This window comes from Lagenorhynchus albirostris, chromosome 3 (assembly GCF_949774975.1).
Source record: "Lagenorhynchus albirostris chromosome 3, mLagAlb1.1, whole genome shotgun sequence".
In the NCBI taxonomy this organism is placed as follows: domain Eukaryota; kingdom Metazoa; phylum Chordata; class Mammalia; order Artiodactyla; family Delphinidae; genus Lagenorhynchus; species Lagenorhynchus albirostris.
This window is the reverse complement of record NC_083097.1, coordinates 97892879-97918366: the sequence shown is the minus strand read 5'-3', so window position 1 is coordinate 97918366 and position 25488 is coordinate 97892879. Positions and strand designations below refer to the sequence as shown.

The following is a 25488-nucleotide window of genomic DNA, read 5'->3' as shown; positions in this document are numbered from 1 at the left end:
TTTTTTAAAGAGAAGAAATGAATTGCGGCAAGACAGAGAGAGCAAGAAAGGAGGATGGAATTGACTGTCCCATGATTCTACATAAGAAAAATCCTACATTTTAGAAAATGAGACTCACAATGTTGTGAATTCTTCCATCATTACAAAGCCTCATTCTCAGAAAGCACACAATTTAAAAAATGTATTTTGATGTATCTACTTCATTAGTGTGGATGAAATTTTACATATATGTATACCATTTTATACTTAAACATACATTCCAACTACTTTTATTCTCACCTTTTTTGAATAATGCTTATTCATTAAGTTAAAGACTATAGAGAAGGAAGAACAGGGTATCTGGGAAAATTATGCAATTCTTCCTACATTAACCAAATACAATACAGAAGTTCTCCAATTTAAAATGTCACATACACTCAAGTCAACTAAAGTGGCATAAATACTACTTAAAACAATAGCATGCTAAAAATAGTTACTGCATGATTGTTTATTTAAAATATTATGACTCTGGATGTAAATACATATGGGCTTACATAATTTATTATTCATATAAACCCTCAATTAAAATGCTTAATTCTTCATCCACAATGTCTTTTTCCTAGTAAGCATAATAATACATTTTCTATCTCACTGAAAGTGTTTAAAGCCTTTTGAATCTTGATTCATGAAGAAATTACTGAGGAATAACTTAATATTAACTACATCAAACAATAGTATTGTTTGCAATGTTGTCACAGATTTCTCCATGGCAAAATAGTCACATATCGTTATTGCACAATTTATAGGTACAGGTTATTATGTGCACATCAACTCTCTACATAATAACAGTGTCTTCACTGCAACTTGCTCAACACATTTAAAATTATGAATACAATTTACAAAATCTTTTAACAATATACTTTTAAAAGTATCCTGAGGATATTACAAAATTCATTTTACCAGCCCTTCATTTCTTTGCTTCATTTGACTCTTTAGTTTCCAAGATAATAGTTTTCCATATTTTGTTACATAAAAATGTTCTCTTAATATTCCTATTAAAATATATTTAAGCTAAATAGTATATAATTGTCCCTTAAACTCTTAGTCCCATCTGCCTCCAGTCTTCTTGGTTAAAATCAAGTATTATCAAGTTTTCTATAATTCTGAATCAGAAAAGGTATAGCACAAAACAGACAGAAATAGGGTTAGCACATTTAAGTTAAAAGCATTGTGCATTTTTAATATTTTGGTCATATTTTATAATAAAATAATATATTTTGGCAAAAAATAATAAAATATAAGGCTTAGTTTATTATCTTTTAATGGTAGATCTGGCAGGTATTTTACATTTGTAAATACTATCTATTTAATTTGACTGTTTTCACATTTGTTTCTAAAAACACTGCTATGAGGTTTTCAGAACGTTGAGACTAAAAGCACCTAAAAAATAAGAAATAAAATAAAATAAAATTTAAGTAAAATGTATGGTGCCTAGAAATCCTTTGACAAATTTATAAGCTTAAGTATCTCATATATGCCAACACAGAATCATTATTGCCTGCTAAGTCTTATCTGACTCAATGTAATCTTTAAAATAATAATCTTGGAAGTTTTCCTGAAATTTATTTGAAAATTAGGATGGGAATTCAAAAATTTAAAAAAAAAAAGGTGAAAAAAACAGTTGCAGAAAAAGTTGTTATTCTGGTGGCAGTAGTTGTTATGGCACAAAAACAAATGAAAAGACTTGTAGTTTTCATATATATATATATATATATATACACACACACATATATATATATATATATATACACATATACACACACACACACACAAAGTTCAAATAAGATGTATAAGATACATTACATATATATACACGACCACACACACACAACTTGGGGTCCAGAGGGGAAACTGATGAAAACTTTACATAACGAGGCATTTGGCTCACCTGTCACTGAAGTCCCAAAGACAGTGTTAATGGAGATGTTCACTATTGATTCTTACCCAAATATCAATCTATCATTAATTAAGAGAGGAGTGTGAGATGTGTAAGTTTGAAAAAGGCAGTGAGAGTGTGGTGAATTAAGTGATGACTGATGTGCAACTGCCTTTACATAAAGGGTATTTTTACTGTGAAACAAATTCATGCAGAGATATCTGCAGAAGAATTTATCAACAACAAGAAAACAAAACTCCTTTAACACTATGATATACTCACTATACTATAAATATGTATTATTACAGCATTACTTATACATTCTACTTTAGGCAATGTAGTCTAATTTTGAATGACCTTATTAATTTTTAAGGCATCAGTGCATCAAGGGCAAAGCTCCATAAAATAAATATGAAAACAGGAAAGCATTAGCTTATCTGTGGCATAGAGACTGATCACTGTACATCATATGTGTTGGCCACTTCATGGAATAGGTAATAAATTATACATCTTATTGTTAAAATGTTACAGCATAAATTTCACATCATTTTTCAACACTTCATTTAATGGGCTAAACTGATCTGGCAGTATTCTCATTTTCATTGTTCCATCAGCTCCACATGAAAAAATGTGATTTGCAGGCCCTGTCTCAATTTGCATCACTCCGGTTCCAATATTTCTGAAAATGGATTGCCGAGCATGTTCATTGATAAAAGTGTGGAGAAGACTAAAGGTAGAGAGACTCCAAATCTGAAATATATAAGAACAAAATAAAAATTGGGGTTGACATTACCTTAAAAATCCAAACAAAAGATTCACGTCTGTCTTCCTGCACAAATAAGGAATTTCTAAAACAAAAATGGAGAAAAATCTGTGTAGGCTTACAGTCATAACATTTTGATTCTGTATATGGTATTGCAATTTTCCAAAGCTCTTTGATATTATCACATTCTTCAAAAATCAATCCAGTAAGAGAGGAGGTACTTTAAACCCTTAGTTGGAGACGAGAAAACTTAGGTACAAGGAGGTTAGGTGTACAATGCAACAGAAACTTGTAATGTTATAGGAACTACAATCAAGATTTCCTATCTCTCAGCGAAGTTTCTGTTGTGTAGTTGTATAGTGGGGTAATTCTTTCCCCATAATATACAGTACCCACCAAGGGATCAGAACCGCTGGAAAGAGGAAAATACCAAACACCTAGAGGCCTTCAGACCAGTCAAAACTATATTCCAGCTGCAAGATAAATTATTACAACTTTCTGATGTTTTGACATCACATTAAAAAAATATTTCTTTCTTTTCCCTAAGAAATTCATTAATTTATATTACTCTAGACATGATTGTTAAATTGTAAGTCCTGAATACTACCTGGTATACTATGAAATCTTATAACTTAATTAAATAATAAACCTCAGAATGAAAGTACAAACTAATCTAAATAACTAATCTAAAACATAGTATGACTTATTCTAAACTGAGGGCAGTTCAAATAAGAAACTAGCTTCAAACTGGAAAAAAAAAGAATTCTGTATGGAAGCTGGTGTATATATTTAAGAAAAACCTTTTTGAAATTCTTCAATTTCTTCTGGCTGAGAATTATGAAAACAATATGGAAGTTCTAACAAAGCAGTCCAACTTACCTGTACTAAGTACTCAGTAGCACTTAAATTAATGGATTCTAAGAAACTAGACTCCTCCAGTGGGTTGCTGACCATTAGAGTAACTTAGGGACTAGTCTTATCCCTGCAGATCCTTCTGAGTGTAGCCAGAGAACCTGCCATCAAAACCACTATTTCTGTGTTCCAAAAATGCACATTCCTGAGCCTTGGACTTACCAAATGGGTATTTTTGGGATAGGACCTAGTAACAGTATTTCTGGAGTGGGATGCATTTTTAACAAGGTGCTTAACATTTTTAACAAGCTGCTTAACATTCAAACTTCTAAGTTTGAAACACAGTGGAGTTTGAGAAGGACTGTTACAGGCAGAGCTTATCCAGGTACATCAGAATTCTTGAATCAGGCACTGAGTTGTTGGATGCTGATACTATGAATGACAAAATGGGGAGAAATTTGGAATAAGGGAAAATGTCAGCATATCTCACAGCCCCTGAAACTGAATTCAGTAACTCTGAATATGGAGTCAAGACTAATTCTAATGTCTGAAATATGTTCATATCCATGGAAAATCCAGTTCTTTTGCGTGCATTAGTTAAGCATATTTGAAAACAACTGAAAAACAGGCATTTTTCAAGTTAAATATTATTTTATTTCATTCATTAAAAGATTTATTAAATAGCAATTAACCTTGTTGACTACAAAGGAATTAATACTTCTATTATTTAAAGAGACTGGTGTCATCAATATGATTAAAGATCTAAGGTTTCTAAAGATTTCTTTTCATATTGTAATAGATATTGTGGCATTACTGTATTTACCTTTATGTTGCCCTCAGCAGATCCTGTAACAAAGTACTCTTCAGTTGGATCAATAGCAATGGCTTTAACAGGAGAATCATGGCTCTGGACAAGCTGCCTCTGCTGTCGTTGCCGAAGGTCAAAAACACATGTATAGCCTTTTCTGCCACCTGATATTAGTAGCTGATGTTTTGGAGCATATCCTAAAACAGTGGCTCCGCTATCATGACAAGTAAAAGCTGGAAAAAAAAGTAAAAACTATTTAATAGTATAAGAAACAGACTTCTGGCTTTTGGCCAAGGTAGAATGATAGATTAGATTTGCCATCCTGCCTAAAACAATTAAAATATCAAATGATATACAGGAAACAATGGTTTGAGACACCGGTCACTAAGCAATGAAGAATGATCTTTGCAAAATGGGAAACAAACTGGGTGACCAACATAACTGCCCCAGCTTATTGCCTACAGAGTATTTTCTGGCCGTGGCATAAGAAAGGGGAACCCAAGTTGATCTGGGTTCCTATTTCCACCAGCCATACTGGGAAAAAACCCTCATAATTCACAAGGCATCGTATAGAGTACTGAGAAGGGTACTGCCTCAACAGAGGGGCAAAATTAGCCCTGTACCAAATACGGCTTTTAACACAGCTGTTTTCATCATCCCAGAAAGTTCCCTCATGCCTCTCCCTCAAAGGCAATCGCTATCCTGATTTCTATCCAATTGGTTTTGCCAATTCTTGAACTTCACATAAATGGAATTTTATAGTATATATTCTTTTGTGCCTGCTTCTTTTTCTTTAACATAACATTTTAGATGTGTCTCACGTATCAGTAGGTCATGCTTTTAAATTCTGAGTAGTATTCTGTTACATAAATATACCACGTTATCCTGTTGGACATTTGTGTTGTTTCCAGTTTTGGGCTACTATAAATAAAGCTGCTAAGAACATTCCTAATACCAGTCTATTTGTGGACATGTGTTTTCATTTTTCTTGGGTACGTATGTAAAACTATATACTGCTGGGTCACGCTACATGCATGTTTAACTTCACTAAGAAATTGCTAAACAGTTTTCCAAAGCAGTTGTACTGTTTTATACTTTTATCAGCAAATCATGAGGGTTCCAGTTTCTCCATATCCTCACCAACACTTGGTAGTCTAGAACCTTTAATTTTTGCCATTTCAGTATACAGAGTAGTATGATAAATTATGGTGAATTTAGTTTGCATTTCCCTGATGACTACTGATGTTGAGCATCTTTTATATGCTTATTTGCTATTCAGGTATTGAGAAAAACGGTAATTTAAAAAAATCTTGAATATATCATTTCTTTAATAGATTGTGCTTTTGGTGTTGTATCTAAATCTCATACCAAACCCGAGGTCACCAAGATTTTCTCCTATATTTCCTTCTAGAAGTATTACAGTTTTGTTTTTACATGTTTTACATGAGTCATTTTGAGTAAATTTTTGTGAAAGGGGTAAGGTTTGTACCTATGTTCATTATTCCACATATAAGCACCCAATTGTTATTAGCACTTTTTGTTGAAAGACTATCTGTTTCCACTGAATTATCTTTGTGCCATTATTAGCAATGAGTCTACTATTTATGTGTGGGTCTATTTCTGGGCTCTCTAATCTGTGTCTATTCTTCAGCCAGTACCACAATGGCTTGATTACTGTAGCTTTATAGTGAGTCCTGAAATCAGGTAATGTGAGTTCTCCAAGTTTGTTTTTATTCAGTATGCATTATTCTAGGTCTCTTGCCTCTCTACATAAACTTTAGAACCAGTTTGTTGATATATACAAAACAGATTGCTGGGGGTTTAATTAGAATTCCACTGAATCTATAAAGTTGTGAGGAAGTAACATCCTAACAATATCAAGTTTTACAATCTGTGAACATGATGAACATTTATTTAGACCTTTTTTTCTTTTACTTTTTTTGTGGCTTTTCCCAACAGATGCTATACATATTTCGATTTATGCTTCAGTATTTCATTATTTTGGGTGCTCTTTTAAATGGTAATATTTTTTTTAAATTTCAAATTCCAATTGTTCATTGTTGATAAAGGAATGCAACTGATTTTAGTATAATGACCTGGTATCCTGTGACATTGCTGTGCTTGCACATCAGTTCCAGCAGTTTTTTTTCTGTATTCTTTGGGATTTTCTACACCATCATGTAATCTGTGCATAAACAGTTTTATTTCTTCCCTTCCAATATGGATAACTTTTACTTCCTTTTCTTGTCTTATTGCTTTATTTAGAACTTCAAGTACAAAGTTGAGTAAGAGTGGTGTGAGGGGATATAATACTGTAACTGATGTTCAGACCTGTGCTATCAGATTCAAAGTAAAAACAAATGATTTTTATATTATCTATGTTCCACTGTCCTTCATTAAAGTACAGTGAAGAGTTAATTACATATACAGCATTTTTTCTGCTTTTAAACTTTGCCACCATGGTCAAAAATAAACCTCACAGACTACTAAGTGTGTCATTAAAAAAAAAAATCCATTTAAACATCACTTTTACTTTATGAGTTTGTGATTCATAAAATGCTTTCAAAACTTACCATGGACTAAACTATTGGAAGGTGCTACAAGAGTGTCCCACAAACATATGTTTCTGGAAAAAAAAAAAAAGATTATTGAATGACATAAGAAGTTAACCACAGAATAAAAATAGATATGTCTCATATTATATAATGATAAAGGTATCAATACAGAAAGAATATTATACTTGTTAACATATATGCACCCAATACAGAAGCACCTAAATATATAAAGCAAATACTAATAGACATAAAGGGAGAAACAGACAATAATACAGTAATAGCAGGGGATTTTAACACCCCCCCTAACATCAATGAACAGATCATCCAGAGAGAAAGTAAGGTAATAGTGGTGTTAAGTGACACAATAGACCAGCTGAACTTAAATGATATGTACAGAATATAACACCCCAAAACAGCAGAACGCACATTCTTTTCAAGCACACATGGAATGTTCTCCAAAACATATTACATACTAGGTCACAAAACAAGCCTCAACAAATTTAAGAGGATAGAAATTGTATCAAGCATTTTTTTCTGACCACAATAGTATGAAGTTAAAAATTAACTCCAGAAAGAAAAATGGAAAAAAACCCCAAACACATGGAGACTAAACAACATGCTACTAAAAAACCAATGGGTCAATGACAAAATCAAAGAGGAAGTCAAAAAAGATCTTGAGACAAATGTAAATGGAAACACAACAACCCAAAATCTATGGGATGAAGCAAAAGCAATTCTAAGAGAGAAGTTCATAGCAATACAGGCCTTCTCAAATAAACAACACAGCCTATCACTTACCACCTAAAAGAATTAGAAAAAGAACAAACAAAGCCCAAAGTCAGCAGAAGGAAGAAAATAATTAAGATCAGAGAGGAAATAAACAAAATAGAGCTTAAAAAAAACAACAACAAAAACAATCAATGAAAGCAAGAGCTGATTTATTTTTAAGAACTGATTTTTTGAAAAGAAAACAAAATTGACAAACCTTTATCCAGCGCATCACGAAGAGAGAAGACCCAAATAAACAAAATAAGAAATGAAAGAGGAGAAATAATAACTGATACGAAAGAGATACAAAGAATTATAATACTATTAACAGTCATATGCCAACAAATTGGACAACCTAGAAGAAATGGACAAGTTTCTAGAAACATACAGCCTGCCAAGAATGAGTCAAGAAGAACAGAAAGTTTGAACAGACTGATCACTAGAAACGAAAATGAATCTGTAAGGGAAAAAAAAAAACAAACCAAAACCCAACCGCCAGGAAACAAAAGTCCAGGACCAGACAGGGGAATTCTACGAAACATATGAAGAACAAACACTTATCCTTCTTAAACCATTCCAAAAAAACTGAAGAGGAGGGAACACTCCCAAATTCATTCTACAAGGCCACCATTACCCTGATACCAAAACTAGACAAAGACACTACAAAAAAAGAAAATTACAGTCCAGTATCTTTGATAACTACAAATACAAAAATCCTCAACAAAACATATTAGCAAACTGAATCCAACAATACATAAAAAGCATCATACACCATGATCAAGTTGGATTTATTCTGGGGTCACAAGGATAGTTCAACATTTGCAAATCAATAAATGTAATACATCACATTAACAAAAGGAAAGATAAAAATCACATGATCATCTCAAAATACACAGAAAAACTGTCTACTGAGATGTCCATTCATGATAAAAACTTTCATCAAAGTGTGTATAGAGAGAACATTCCTCAACATAATAAAGGCCATTTAAGACAAATCCACAGCCAACATCATACTCAACAATGAAAAGCTGAAAGCCTGCCCACTAAATTCAGAAACAAGACAAGGATGTCCACTCTCTCCACTTTATTTAACATAGTACTGGACGTCCTAGCCACAGCAATCAGACAAGAAAAAGAAATAAAAGGCATCCAAATTGGAAGAGAAGGGGACTTCCCTGTTGGTCCAGTGGGTAAGACTCCATGTTCCCAATGCAGGGGGCCTGGGTTTGATCTCTGGTCAGGGAACTAGATAGTGCACACATGCCGCAACTAAGAGTCCACATGCCGCAACTAAGAAGTCCACATGCCGCAACTAAAGATCCTGCATGCTGCAGCTAAGACCTGGTGAAGCCAAAGTAAATAAATAATTTCTTTTTAAATTAAAAAAAAAAAAATTGGAAGGGAAGAAGTAAAACTGTCACTATTTGCAGATGACATGATACTTTAGATAGAAAACCCTGAAGTCTTCACCCCCCAAATTTAGAACTAATAAATGAATTCAGCAAGGGTGCAGGATACAAGATCAATATTTTAAAAATCTGCATTTTTATACACTAATAATGAAATATGAGAAAAAGAAAGTAAAACACAACCTGTTTAAGATCACATCAACAAGAATAAATACCTAGGAATAAACTTAACCAAGGAGGTGAAAGACTTATACTCTGAAATATAAAACACTGATGAAGGAAACTGAAGATAATACAAAGAAATGGAAAGATATCTTGTGCTCTCGGACTGGAAGATTAATATTGTTAAATTGGCCACACTACTCAAAGCAATCTACAGATTTAATGCAATCGCCATCAAAATACCCATGGCATTTTTCACAGAACTAGAACAAAATAATCCTAAAACTCACATGGAATCACAAAAGACCCTGAATTGCCAAAGCAATGTTGAGAAAAAAGAATAGAGCTGGAAGAATCACACTCCCTGATTTCAGACTATACTACATAGCTACAGTAATCAAAACAGTGTGCTACTGCCACAAGAACAGACACATAGATCAATGGAACAGAACAGAGACCCCAGAAATAAACCCAAGCATTTATGGTCAGTTAATCTATGACAAAGATGGCAAGAATATACAATGGAGAAAAGACAGTCTCTTCAACAAGTGGTGGTGGAAAAACTGGACAGCCACATATAAAATAATGAGATTAGAACATTCCTGTTCACCATATACAAAAATAAACTCAAAAAGGTTTAAAGACCTAAATGTAAGAATGGAAAACCATAAACCTCCTAGAAGAGAACATAGGCAATACACTCTTTGACAAAAATTGTAGCAATATTTTCTTAGATCAGTCTCCTAAGGCAAAAGAAATAAAAGCAGAAATAAACAAATGGGACCTAATTAAACATAAAGCTTTTGCACAGCAAAGGAAATCATCAACAAAACGAAAAGACAACCTACTGAATGGGAGAAAATATTTGCAAATGATGATTGACAAGGGGTTAAAACCTAAAATATACATACAGTTCATACAACTCAATATAAAAAAAAAAACTCAATAAAAAAATGGGCAGAAGATCTGAATAGACAATTTCCCAAGGAAGACATACAGATGCCCAACAGGCACATGAAAAGATTCTCAACATCACTCACTATTAGAGAAATGCAAATCAAAACAACAATGAGTTATCACCTCACACCAGTCAGAATGGCCATCATCAAAAAAATCTACAAACAATAAATGCTGGAGACAGTGTAGAGAAAATGGAACCCTTGTACACTGTTGGTGGAAATGTAGATTGGTGCAACCACTGTGGAAAACAGTATGGAGGTTCCTCAAAAAACTAAAAATAGAACTACCATATGATCCAGCAATTCTACTCCTTGGGTACATATCTGGAAAAAATGAAAATACTAATTTAAAAAGATACATGCATCCAAATGTTCACAGCAGCACTATTTACAATAGCCAAGACATGGAAGCAACTCAAGTGCCCATCAACAGATGACTGGATTAAGATGTGACTGACACACACACACACACACACACACACACACAGTAAAATACTACTCAGCCATAAAAAAGAATGAAATACTGCCATTTGCAGCAATGTAGATGGACCTAGAGAATATCATGCTAAGTGAAATAAATCAGACAGAAAAAGACAAATACTATATGATATAACTTACATGTGGAATCTAAAAACAAAGACAAATGACTGTATATACAAAACAGAAACAGACTCACAGATATAGAAACAAACTTGTGGTTACCAAAGAGGGGAAGATGGGTGAGTGACATATTAGGAATATGGAATTAATAGATAAAAACTACTATATATAAAATAGATAAGCAACAAGGATATACTGTATAGCATAGGGAATTGTAAAAATTATCTTGTAATAACCTATAATGAAGTATAATCTGCAAAAATACTGAATCACCATGCTGTATACCTGTAACTAATATAATGTTGTAAATCAAGTATACTTCAATGAAAAAAAGCAATATGTCTCATTATAGCTCGCTTGAACCTTGCTCACACAGAAAGTTCTTAAATTTATAAAGCATCGAATACAAGTAGCCAATATATTTATGTATGATTAATTTTTAGACAAAAATTTAAAAAACTAATAGCTTCCCAAACTGAATAACTTTAGATTAACATGTAATTACAAGGAGTACTATATGAAGTCTGAATATGGGAACCACTTTTTGTATTCACTGATTTTCTAATCTAATAGTTCGACCACATACATAAGTAGCAGGACACACCGAATTTTCTTGAGTACAAAGAAAACTTATTCCTACTACAAAAGGGAGCAGCTTCTACTCCATTCTGTGAGTTACAAAGAAGGCACAAATGTGTATAAGAATTTCTATGAAAAACGGGCTGAAAACTCCATATTCCTAAAATTCCCACTTTGAGTGTAAAGTGAGGCCTCAGGACAAACACAAAAGCTCAGCAACCTCAGAAGGCCTTAATCACAGAACTCAGCTGTAGGAGGAGAGTAAAAAGTGTGCCTGGACATGGAGGGAGGAGACTTTTTTTTGCATATTTAAGCTATTTGGGGAGATGGGGACGGGCTGTCACTTACTAGTTATTATACAACTCCGCTTCTTGTGTTCTTACTGTGAAACATTGATAATGCGATATAATAAAGCTGTGGCAAGGGTTTAACTAAATAGCATGGCCAATAAATAATACTCTTTTTTTTTTTTTGGCCTCAAGCTTTCTTAACACATAGCAAATAATATGGAGAAAAACTCTACCAACAATCAAATTCTTTTATCCTACCCTAAAGTCTTAACATTAGAATACTAAAAATCCAGAAGGAATGGATTTTGTCTTTAATGTCACCAGAATTTCCTTAGCTTTACAATTAAAACACTAAAAAAGCTCTAAGAAACAAGTCTCTTTAAATAAAAATATTTAAAGGTGTAATTATGACATTATTGAGATATAAGGACATTAAGCAATTAAAAAATAAAGCTTAGCTATACATACACAGACTTCAATTTCAGTTATAATCTCTTACCTATTGTCAGTTGAAAGACCAGCTGTAGCTATCAGAGAGGAGGAACTAACGAAGACAAAATCATTGGCTGTTTTGTTATGACACTGCCAAGTCTGGAATGGTTATAAACAACACATGTTTATTGCTGTCACAAACAATTTTATAAGCAGGTAGATGTATTAATCAAAAAACGATCATGTAATTTGTGGCTTACTTAAATCCTTGTGTTCTTTCCCCCACAGATTTTAGAAAAGTTGCAAGAGTAATAGAGAACTCTCATATACCCTTTACCCCGATTCACCAATGTTTACCATTTTGGCACATTTGTTTTGCCTCCTCTTCTCTTTCTCACACACACACACCCCTTTCCCTGAACCATTTAAATAAGATGCATACGTTATGACCTTTTATGACCTCCGCTTTTGTTCAACCAAAAGTTCAAAGGGAAACAAAAGAAAGTTAAGTTCAAACATTTTTCTTAGAATACTTGTGAAAATTTTTGTCTTAGAAAACAAAAACTAGCATTTTAGATGATCTCAGACTGAATTATTTATTTTCAGAAATATTTAAGCTTTCAAATACTTTTTCAAATATGTGAATAAAAACATATTACTAATAGTCAACAAATTAGAAAATTTACAATGTTTCTCAATATTCCGTCAAACAATAACAAACTACTATGAGAGGTTTAGTCAGTTATAAAGGCTTCCAAGTTATGTCTGTTCAGATGTTTCTCTTCAATAAAAAATAAAATTTAAAAATATGTCAAAATCATCATATGAAAAAGTTTTCCTGTGAGTCACTTCCCCATTGCCCCCAACCACCACTGCAGCTGGGCTAGATGATATGTCTTTAAAACAAAATCTACTTTAATCCCCAAAAGCAAATAATGTTCATTTTTAATCCCATTTGTCTTTTTAGAAGTTTTAAAACAAAGGCAGTCCCCTAAGAAACATAAACCTGTACAGTTGACCCTTGAACGACACAGGTTTGAACTGCATGGGTCCACTGATACACAGATTTTTTTCAATAAATACTACAGAACTACATGATCCAAGGTTAGCTGAATCTGTGGATGCAGGACCATGGATATGGAGGGGTGACTGCAAAGTTATATGCAGATTTTCAACTTGGGGAGGTGAGGTGTCCAGTGTCCCTAACCCCTGTGTTGTTCAAGGCCCATCTGTACATTTAATCTGCTGCCTGAATGAAAATATGAGGAAAAATAAATATTCTTTCAAGGTACCCTCACCAACACTCCCTTGCTTGCTTTCACTTAGACCAGTACTTTATTCTAGCATTTAACCTTGGATGAATTACTGGAATTTTAACCCATATTCTTAATTTTTTTCTTGATAGATATTACTTAGTCTTATAAAGGGCTTCACTAAAGAATCCATCAAATATAAATTCAGTGTTCTATGAGGCTGCGGAAGGTTCACTGAACCTGTGTGGTCCTGAATAGAGATTTTTTTTTTTTTTTTAAGAGATGGGCAAGAAAATAGCACCAGCTATAGGATACCCTTTCTACTTTGTTCATAAGGGATAATAACTGCAGAAAAACAACCAGATGCACTGGTCTGTTGATCATCCTTTTTAGGTATCATAGCCACTGCCATTTATTGAGGGTAGAAAAGGGCTTGAGTAACTCATGGGTCTCCAGAGTTACCATGTTGGTTCTATACAGGTTTCTTTTTTTTTTTTTTTAACATCTTTTTATTTTATTTATCCCTTGACTAATCATTGCATTTTTTTTTTTTTTTTTTGTGGTACGCGGGCCTCTCACTGCTGTGGCCTCTCCCGTTGCGGAGCACAGGCTCCGGACACGCAGGCTCAGTGGCCATGGCTCACGGGCCCAGCCGCTCCGCCGGCATGTGGGATCTTGCAGGACCGGGGCACGAACCCGCATCCCCTGCATCGGCAGGCGGACTCTCAACCAGTGCACCACCAGGGAAGCCCAATCATTGCATTTTTAATTAATTTTACTACTTTGGTCTTTATCGAGTGACTAATCCACAAGCTTTATTATTTATTTACATTTTCTGGTGAGATTTTTTTACTTTTCTTATGTTTTTTTTTTTTTTTCCTTTCAGTTTTGAGAAATGATTAACATGAAGCACTGCATAAGTTTAAGGAGTACAGCATAATGTTCTGGCTTACATACATCATGAAATAAGTTTAGTAACATCCATCACCTCGCATAGATATAAAATGAAAGAAAAAATATTTTTCCTTATTCTGAAAATGCTTAGAATTTACTCTCTTAACAACTTTCATATATAACATGTAGCCGTGTTAATTATGTTAATCATGTTGTACATTACATACCCAGTACTTACTTACCTTTTACCTGGAAGTTTGTACCTTCTGACTGCTTCCATCCAATTTCCCCTCTCCACCCCTGCCTCTGAGTAACCACATATCTAATCTCCCCTTGCCATCAGAAACAGGTACTTTCATACAGGTTTATTCTCCAAGTTACCAGAGACTAAGGATTTTTATACCTCACAGTGTAATTTTCAACACAATACAAGGACAGAAACTTATAGTAAAGTGATTGAATACACAAGACTAGACAGATTTTGTATTTTGGCTTTGATATTTCTTGCAAGTATATATTCTTGGTTTCTTTAAAATAAAAATTCAAAAAATTTTAAAGGTAGGAATTCTTGGCTTACCAGGTATGGCTTAGGCATACTTCCAGTAACTGGACAACATTTCCAGTTTGTTTGATACAAACTTAAATATCCATCAGCATCAACTATTCCAAACTTAGAGAAAAAAAATATTTAAAAGTATTTAATACAAATAAAAAAGCACATTATTTACCCTTACCCTCACTGTGAATCTCATACTTTAACTCTTAAACATTTGACTGATAAGTTGCTTGACTTTTCACTTCACCTACACATGGATCTAGTCCAGAAAAACATTTAGCTATTGCTTTAAAAAATTCCAGGGTGGATATAAAGGAAACTAACATCAGACACTCAATTTATTATACTAACCGACAGCACAGTCTGTATATTCTCTGTAAATACTCCAAAAATAGAATACTGGATTTACACATTAAGCCATGTGACAAAGTTTTAGCATATATAAGATAAAAAAACTGTTCATCTTAAAAAAGACAAAGTAAGGACTTCCAGAGATATACAATAAGAAAAACACGTAAACAACAGCAGAAAATGAAACAAAGTTTATCACAGTAAAAGAATTCCACTATGGAAACTCAGAGCATTTTGACTGGAAAGATGACAAAATAATCCAGTAAGGGAGTATATGATACAGATCTTAAAATAAAAAAAATGTCTAATTCGGACTCCTGCCCTCTCCCATCTACAGATATAACAACTATTAACAATTTGATAGTGTTCCCTTTCAGATTTGTTCTATGAATATTCAAACATTCATAAATACAAGGATACAAGGTTTTTTAAAAATTATGATGATAATATACAGTTCTACAGTTACATTTTTTACTTATTATAGCCATTTTTTCACATTGGTATCTATAAATCTACCTCATTCTTGTGCTGTGCAGTATTACACTATATAGTTGCACTGTAACTTTTTAAAGCTTTTCCTTATAGAATTTCCAATTTTTCCTATAATAAAAAGTACTGTTTTGAACATTCTTGCATATACACCTCTGAGTATTTATATACGACAGACATCTAGAAAAGAAAAAGCTCTGTCAAAGGGCATCATTTAAAATTGGTAGGTGAAGCCAAAATTAAATCCTAAGTGGTAATATCAATTTACACACCCATTTTTCTTACACATTAGTCAATACTGCGTACTACAAAATTATAATATTTGTTGATTATCAGAAATAAAGTCTCATTTTAATGTGCATTTCTTCAGTTATTAGTGAGGGTTATTGGCCATGCATAGGGTTTTGTTTTTTTGGTAAATTGTTCATTCTTTGTCTTCTTTTTCATTGTCTTCTTACAAAACTGACTGATAGGACTAATAGTAGGAATATTAATCCATTGTTTACTATTTTTGTTACAGATATTTTTCTGATGTTTATCCTTTCTGTGGTTTATCCTATGTTTTCTAGAGTAGGTTTAGGTACGTTCTTCAGAAAGGGTATATGGAATGTGCTACTTCTCTGCATACTTAAAAATGTGTTTATTTTGCCACCAAATATAAATGACAGTTTGGATAGACATCAACCCCATTCCTTATCCATCAGAATTCTGTGAATACTGTTCTATTGTCTATTTGTAACCTCTATTTTTGAGAAGGCCAATGCCATTAATTTTAGATAGGGGGGTGGAGAGGTTGTAAGCAATCATTTTTACCCCTACTCCTTTCTAGAAGCTCTCTTTATCCTTCAGTTAAAAAAAACAAAAATCAAATAATCAGGCTGTGTCTAGGCACGTGCTGTTTCTCAATACTTCTGCTTAGTACTTGGTAGGTGCTTCTTTTTCTAAAATTCCATGTTTTGCTTCGGGGAAGTTTTTATTTTATTATTCCTTTTAATATAATGTTTCTCTTCCATCACCTTTTTTCTTCTTCTGATACATCTTTTAAATTTCTTTTATAAATTTTCCTGGGTCTAGTCTCAATTTACTTCTTGGGTTATTTTCACCATGGAATAAATTCCAAATTTGTACCTCCCAGTCACAAACTTGATTTTCAAATACTTCAATTCTACTATTCAGCCCTTGTAATCAGTAGTTCCTCTACTCCTAATTTTGGGGAATCATATGTTTTTAACTTCTAAAAATTCTTTACTGTTCTACTGCCTTTGGTTCATAAAATCCCATTCTTGTTTTACAATGTAGGATCTTCCTAAATCCAAGGAATTATTCCTCACAGGTCATTTTTTTCTGTTAAATGCTCCCTTTTATCCTCTTGGTTTTTCTGCAATGTCCAATGACTTTTGACAAAATGATCAGCATTACTGTGATACACTGTAGTATGAGTTATCTGTTCCAATTACTCCAGTAGGCTTCCCTACTAAGGGAGATAGCACACTTAGGTGTCGTGCTCTTGGGCACCATCATGGCTAAGGTGAATCAACAGTAAGCTGACTGCCTGTCAAAGAGACTTGGGAAGACAATAAGGAAGTTTGTTGTGACTTAAAATAGCCTATATAGAAGGTTGTAGTGAGTGTAAAATCTATAAAATAACTCCGAGTGTAGAAGGACTTGAATGCCACACTAAAGAATATGGGCTTTTGGATAAAATGAGGAGGCTGTAGGTTCTTGAAAAGGACAATATGATCTCACCTATAGGGTAGTTATATAATTATGTTATTTGTTCTTTTTTCTTTTATGGCTACACCGCACAGCTTGTGGAATCTTAGTTCCCGGACCAGGGATCAAACCCGCGCCCTCGGCACTGAAAGCACGTGAATCCTAACCACTGAACCACCAGGGAATTCCCTACGCTATTTGTTATATAACTTTGTTGACAACATGAAGAATGCATTAGAGAGACAGGGTCGAAGTACAGAGATTAGTTAGGAACAATGTAACATTGACAAACCAAAGTGGAAAAATATGAGCACATAAGTGGTATGGATAGGTTATACAGCTGAAAGTACAGTAGAATTCTAAAGGCTTTTAGATTAAATCCCCTTAATTTCCCATTAAGGAGCAAAGAATGTTGCTAATTGGTATTAAGAAATTATAAGCTCTCAATTTTGTTTCATAACTACATGAAAAATTATCACTGACTTCTGTGAAATGATAAGAGCCATCTGATAAATGTGGCAGGCAAAAAGGTTGCAGCACACCATGACACAAGTAACACGTAAGGAGGGTGGAAGGTTTGGAGGTTGAGGGAAAACGAAAGGCAAGATGAACCATCAGCTAGGGCCTGTGTGAATGTTTTTAGTGAAGCATGGCCCTGAAGACAAAGAGCAGGCTGATTTCCCCTTCAGTAGTTGTTTAAAGTGCTAGTAAGATAGGAGGAGCAGAGAGAGGCAGTTTGAGGAAAGGAGGATTACGGGAAGTGAAGCTGGTAAGAGCCAGGTTGGCAAACTTTTATTAAAAGGCCCATATAGTAAATATTTTAGGCTTGCCAGCTACAGTCTTTGTTCTCCTGAACTCTGTTGCAGTACTGGGAAAACAATCATAGAAAACAAATAATGAATGGGTTAGCTGTGTTCCAATATAACTTTATTTACAAAACAGGTGGCTAGGCCGTAGTTTGTTAACACCCTGTTCTAACACCCTGTTCTAGAGCAGTGCTTCTCAAAACTTTAATGTTGTATACAAATCACAAGAGTATCTGGCTAAAATGCAGATGGTGATTTGATAGGTCTGGACTAGAGTCAATAACCTGCATTTCTAATCAACTCCCAGATGTTACTTACTACTTGGTACTTGACCATACTTTGAGTAGGTCCCAGAGGGTAAAGTAAGCAGATGTATTTAATAAAAAATGTGTAATATAAGATGGTCCTATAATCATTTGGTCCTTAAGCATCATATAAGAGAATTTTAATGGAAATGTATATAATGTCTTTCCAGGAAGAACCAAGTGAATTTAAGTTTTGAGAGGAATTTCTTTAAAAAGAATTCATATAAGATGGATTAATACTTCACCATTAGCTCATTGAGCTGTTCTCTTCAGAAACCCAAATGAGTAATATTCATAAACCCTTAATGAAATCAAACCATTTTCCCTATTTACATTTTTATATACTACCTTATTTCCTTGATAATTAAATCTCATTCTTGTAACTCTTGAATTGCCACCAGATCGGAAACAGGTTATTTGTTGAGAATGGCCCCATTCGAACATTCTCACACTTCCATCTTGAGCTCCTGTCAGATCTGCATTATAAGAGGGAAAAAATTGCAAATTTATTTCAGGAATCTTTGGCAAATTTATCTTTTAATCCAATGTGAAAATCTTTACGGAAGAAATACCTAAGAAATGAATCATAGTCAATTCACATCAATTTACCTTTGTATGAAATTTCACTTGAATACTCTCAATCTTAAAAACAGATGATTACATGGTGTTCTTTCAACTGACAGAACATATCCTCACACAAAACAACAGAAGCAATTAAATCAGACCTCTATAAACTTTATTTCCTTTTGAAATTATCTCAGTTACGTTTTAACAGCCTTTAGTAGATAACATTTATGATAAAGAATCAAATTCTTGGAGTTACTTAACTTTGTATGGTGACAGATGGTAACTAGACTTATCATGGTGATCATTTTGTAATGTATAAAAATACTGAATCAGTATGTTGTACACCTGAGACGAACACAACACTTTAATAAGTCAACTGTATTTAAAAAAAAAAACTTGGGTTTTTTTTTTCACACACACTGTATTTTATTTTTACAAGAGATAAATAAACTGACACCAAGCATTGTAAATGGATGACCACAACAAAAGCAACAATGACTGCAATTACCAAACACGAAACACACTCATACTATGTCATATAATATTGACATTCAGTCCAGTAATCCTCCACAGTAACAGCTCCTTTACTTTGTATATTGATTTGTATATTTTTTGATTCTGAAAATTGATTTGTATATTTTTTGATTCTGAGTCCTTGTGGGTTTTTTTTTTATTGAAACAGAAAGTCACAAAAATTATAATCATCCTCATCAGTTCACTCAGTCCCATGTAATTTTTTTTTTTTCATCTTGATCTTTTGTTAGCACTTTTATGAATTCATCAGTTTTCCATTAGAGTTCCGAAAATGCTTATTCATTCAGTTCAGCAGTATAAAATCTTGGGATTTTTAACAGCCAATTCTTATCAGTCATACTACTGATGTTTAAATTTATGCATTTTTCTCTGAAAAAAAGATTGTATAAGGTCTTGAAAGTCATGCTAAAAAAATCATTTCTAATAGTTATTGTCTGATCTGATATCTCAAATATATGTTATCTGTTTCATTAAGGAATATCAACAAACTAAGTAATTATTAAATTCTTTACTTTACCATTTACTAATTGTGTGTTACTAGGAAACTTACTTAATCTCCCTGAGCCTATTTCCTTCTAGTAAAAGGTATATAAGCCACTATAATAGTGATATATATCATTAATGATATATAAGTCACTGGACAGTTCTGAGAAGTAAATGAGATAATTCATATAAATCATTCAGAAATATGCCTAACATATAGGGCCAAATCTACATTAAGAATAGTTATCAGTATTAATGTGGTACAGAGGTAGTGAGAAATTATATTAATGTATGTAAAAGTAAAGTATCTAGCACATTGCTGGTCATACATTAGTCAATTTTCCCTCATTCATATCCAAGTATTTAAAAAAAAGGAGCTTCAACTGTTTTGACATGTTTTAACACTGGGCTGGGATGGAAGGGTGGGTAGAATTTCTTGAGACTAGGGATGTTAATTCTACCCTCCCTCTCATCTATAGTCTTGCCCAGCTTAATCAAAAAAAATAAATTGGACTAGATGCATTTAAAAACCACTCAAATTTTTCTATTATTTATGGTTTTATTTATTTGAAAAAATCCCTAATTATTAGTAGCTCACATGTAAAATGAAACACTCTTAAAACCTTATAAACTAAAACTTAAAAAAACGAAGGTTCCATGACTTCACTGGTGGCACAGTGGATAAGAATCTGCCTGCCAATGCAGGGGACACGGGTTCGATCCCTGGTCTGGGAAGATCCCACATGCCGCAGAGCAACTAAGCCCATGCACCACAACTACTGAGCCTGTACTCTAGAGACCGCGTGCCACAACTACTGAGCCCGTGCAACACAACTACTGAAGCCCGCGTGCCTAGAGCCTGTGCTCTGCAACAAGAGAAGCCACTGCAATGAGAAGCCCGTGCATCGCAACGAAGAGTAGCCCCCGCTCGTCACAACTAGAGAAAGCCCATGCGCAGCAACAAAGACCCAATGTGGCCAAAAATTAATTCTTTAAAAAACAAAAACAAACAAACAAAAAAACCCACAAACGTTCCTATAACCAGGTTGTCTGAGCAAATATTCCTTATTAGTAAGTAAAGTCTGTTACATCATATACATGTAACGAAAGAGTTAAATGCAACCTTAAAAATCTTAATATATTCATTTTTTGTTTTTGAAATGAGGCTTTCCTTTTAAGACTTACATTTCTATTTCAGTTCAACCTATTAGATTAACTTCTAAAAAACTTCCCTGGAGTAGAAGTCCAAAAGTTTTGGTTTACAATGACTAAGATTTTTTAAAAATCTATTCCAAAGGAAGGAAGGAACTATTTTGAGGTATCTGTAATTCAGAGTAAAATTTTTTAAAAACTTGTTTCAAAACATTTCCAGTACATGAAAGGAGCCTATTGTTGAACTAAATTACTATCTGTGAGACTTGTTCATGACATGAAAAAATATACTGTAAAAAAATTTCAGTGATTAATTTAATTAGCATTTAATTTTTCAAGTCTCTTATCTGCCAGTTACAGTAGTTCTTCTCTGAACAGAGAAAGTACTTACTGCAAGACAGAAGTTACATGATATTACATAATAACTCTGAAAATAAGTCCATTAATTGCCTTTGAAGCTAGGGATTATTTTATTTAAATTTATGGGCTTGACGTAGAGCCTATTTATAAACTAGTCACCTGTCATGATACATGCTTTGGGACTGAGAAATAATGAAATCCCTTCAATATTTCAGGAAACTTCTAAACCCTATTGTATAGAGTAAGAATAGATTTTAAACAATGCCAAATTTTCTTGCTGCAGGATTAATATTATTTAAGCTTTGTAAATAAAACACCTTTGACTCCTTCCTCTATATGCTTCATGATTGTTTTTAGTTCTTACTTTACATTAGACTTGTGGATAGAAAACATATACTTCTAGTGTTGAATAAATTTGATGTAATGGAAACGGGCTAATTTTCAATATTATTTTATACCTCTAGCATAAGTAACAGAAGTTACCCTCTTCATCTTAAATATATGGTTCTCTTCAACCCTTTTATTAGACATTGGTATATAACTTTGATAATAGATGCTTACAGCGCTTACTATAATTAGGTAGTAAAGAACACTCGTTTTGCCACTCCTATTTTATTAGACATTGGTATATAACTTTGATAATAGATGCTTACAGACTTATTATAATTAGGTAGAAAAGAACACTCGTTTTGCCACTCCTATTTTATCAAAACATCTCTCATAAAAAAGGTGGTACAATTTTTTTATAGGTTATTAAATTGGAAGGACATGAGTACCTTTTAATTAACATGCACTATTTTCACTATTTTTGTTACTGTGTAGTAGGACAATTTGATGAAGGGCACTACTTAAAAATTATATTAAAAAAACCTGGAATACACACATGCCAATATGAATACTGATTCCAACCCACCAGTTAAAGTTGTCTCTATTATTTTTTCTCTGCTTCAATACTTCCAATAAATTCCCCGTTAAATCTTTGTTAAAGGAAGAAAAACTTTTGAGATTCCTAGGAAGATTAACTAAAAATAAATATATCCTGCCTTAGAATGTAAGAATGTAGTAATAACCATTTCCTATACTTACTATTAGTGTATCTGATAAAAGACAAACTGACAAAATGTTAATAAAATACAAACTGATTATGAGGAGGCTACAAGTGACCCAGATACGGTTCTGTTCTATGTAATAAAAAAGGGAGTGATCCAATTATTAAAACAATAATTATCAACTACAATTTAACAATGTGCAAAATGTTCAAAAATAAAATGTGATAACAGAAATATTCAGTCAAAATGCTAAAAATTTACATGTTAAGTTAGCCTTCTCTATTAATTCAGGAAAATCACTTTTTCTATTTTTACCCAATTTTGAAGTGATTTTACTTGCTAGCAAACATTCCCTACAAAAAAAATAAAGTGTTGACTATCTTTCAATTGAAACTAAAAGTTTCCTTTAAATTCCTTAAAATAATGGCTAATTATTATCAACTTACAGTAAGGAAGAGATGGATGAGAAGTCATTCTTCTGACATTATTAATGGCTTTCTTAATCATCTGTTAACAAAGAAAAATCATTCTTTTACAGTTACAATAAAAAGTAGTATTAAAAATTTAAATTGTGACAGGAGATTCAAATAACATTTATTTATTTTTACATGATTCCATAACTATTGTAATGGGTGCTAAAAATACTAAACATGGTAACAGAAATGAAATTTAATAGCTCAGCTCTCTAACATTTAAGTGTACATACATTTTCTGCATCATTACCTAGTATCTAAGAACAAATTCACCTCAAGAATTTAGTCTTACCTCCTTTCTTGCCAATTCTTTTCTTATCCCATTAAATTTATTGGAACAATCCTGAATAGTATAAGGTTAAAAAGACAGGCAGAAGCATGTGAAAAAAAAAAAAGAGGTAAACAGAAAACTGTATAAATTTTTAACTGATAGTTTGGAACTATTTATTTACCCATTTTAAAATTATGCTTTGAATGATTTACATAGCCTGTCAAATAAGAGTAAACTAAATATGTGAAATTAAAGGGATAATTTTAATTTATAGACTATTTCCTACTTATAACTCTAACTATAGTTATAGGTTATCCTAAGTTTGTAGCACCAGTTCATGTATATTTTGTTGTTACTGTTCTTTTGGATTTTAAATTGTTCAATTAGCCTAAAGCTGTAAGTAAAGTGGGGATTTGGGAGGGAGGGAAGGAACTAGGCCAGCAGAATCAGTGAGGGATAGAAACACTGAAAGATATATATGGCTGCAGTTATACTCCAAAACAGCAGAAATTGGTCATAACTAGTATTCATTAGCATTCATAATTTAATAAAATAATAGGATTAAGAAAATTTTGATCAAATTCTCTACACACAAAAAACAACCTTCTGAATGTTACTTCTGTTTAGTAAACTTCATGTTTAAATCCCTTGCCCCTCTTAATTTAGAAAAAGTCTAAAGATTCCTGTTCTTTCTTTTAATTATCATTTTTTTTCTGGTAAGAGCATCAAAGGAAAATCATGAGTAAAAAAATAAAAGAAAGTTAAATAAGTTTCTGAAAGCATATGTAGAATATTATAAGGGAAAGAAATCATTAATTATTTTAGAAGATCCATATAAAAAGGAACCACCTTATTATATTGGTGTCTTTTTCCTGAGGATGGAGTGGGATAATCCCAATACTTATGTTTACAAACCACAATGACCCCAACTAAAAAAGATGTCCTTCTAACATTTAAATAGGAAGAAAATTCAGTCCTAAGAGGAATAACAATGGTAAATTTCCATATTATAATACTCTGGAGAATAAACAAATATTTTCTGAGCACCTACTAAATGTTCTACTTAGAGATCTATTCTACTTAGTGATCATCAATATATAAGGCAGGCATAACATAATCTCTCAAAGAGCTTGCATTGCAGAGGGTATAAAAAAAGACAACCAAATAATGAATAGATAATTTCCAAACTGATGAGATGATAAAATGGGATAATATGATGATCAAATGAGATAACAGTGTGACTGGCAGTAGTGTAGGGAGCAGCAGATACCTTTGCTAAGGAAGCAAGGGAAATCTCTGGGAATTTGAGTTGAGATCTGAATGGTAAACAGAAGAAGAGTATTTCAAGCAGAAAACAAGGTAAAGGCTCTGAGCTTGATGTGCTCAAGTGACAGAAAGAAGGCCAGTGTGACCAGAGCAAAGAGAATCAGGTGTGGAAACAAGGGAGATGCTGCTGCAGAGGCTGGCAGAGTTTAAATCACATAGGGCCTTAGAGGCCATGTTAAGGACTTGATTTAAAGCTGTACTGGGAAATCTTCAAGTCTTAAGCATTGGAGTGATAACCTGAATGATCTTTTAGAAAAAAGCAACTCTGCCTGCTGTGTATAAAACAGAGGGAGCAGTATAGAAGCAGAGAGACCAGAAAGCAAGCTGTTACAGGAAGAATTGTATCATATTCTCTGAAAATGGAGTTGGAAAAAGTGCTTATTATTTCTTTTTGTATATTTTGTATATTCTCTTTAAGTTCTTTAAAAGATAATAATAACAGTAGGTTTTACAAATGAATTTTAATGTATCTGTCCATTGGAAAAAATTTAACTATTAATGACCAACTCTTTTCTTTTGAATAATCACTAGATTGCTTTTCAAATTCTTAATACTTAAAACACTCCTACCTGAAATCAATGAGTGAAGGGGAATGGAGGGCTTTAACACAAGCTCTACCACAAATTTGAGATAGTGACCTGAGTTAAATTCCTTGACCTTTCTGGATCTCAAGCTTCATCTAAAGAATGGTAAGTAGGAGTAATTACAACAGCTACAACAGATATCTCAAACAATAATAAGGTTATATGAGTGATAAAGGAACTGCATTAAGTATAAAATATTATCAGGTATTATTAAAGATGACTGAGCCTTT

The 25488-nt window shown here is 33.1% G+C and overlaps 1 protein-coding gene across 3 annotated transcripts in view; it reads right to left on the bottom strand.

The window, feature by feature from the left end:
- Nucleotides 1-469: 469 nt before the first annotated feature.
- Nucleotides 470-25488, bottom strand: part of DMXL1 (Dmx like 1) — a 124030-nt gene continuing 99011 nt past the window's right edge. For all 3 annotated transcript variants that reach the window (XM_060143458.1, XM_060143459.1, XM_060143460.1), the window contains 7 exons: nucleotides 23051-23111; nucleotides 18808-18935; nucleotides 14817-14909; nucleotides 12160-12251; nucleotides 6912-6964; nucleotides 4354-4571; nucleotides 470-2665 (listed from right to left, as the gene is read on the bottom strand). In XM_060143458.1, the coding sequence (XP_059999441.1) occupies nucleotides 2441-2665; nucleotides 4354-4571; nucleotides 6912-6964; nucleotides 12160-12251; nucleotides 14817-14909; nucleotides 18808-18935; nucleotides 23051-23111 (870 nt within the window). In that variant the 3' untranslated portion in view covers nucleotides 470-2440. The remainder of the gene's footprint in view (nucleotides 2666-4353; nucleotides 4572-6911; nucleotides 6965-12159; nucleotides 12252-14816; nucleotides 14910-18807; nucleotides 18936-23050; nucleotides 23112-25488) is intronic.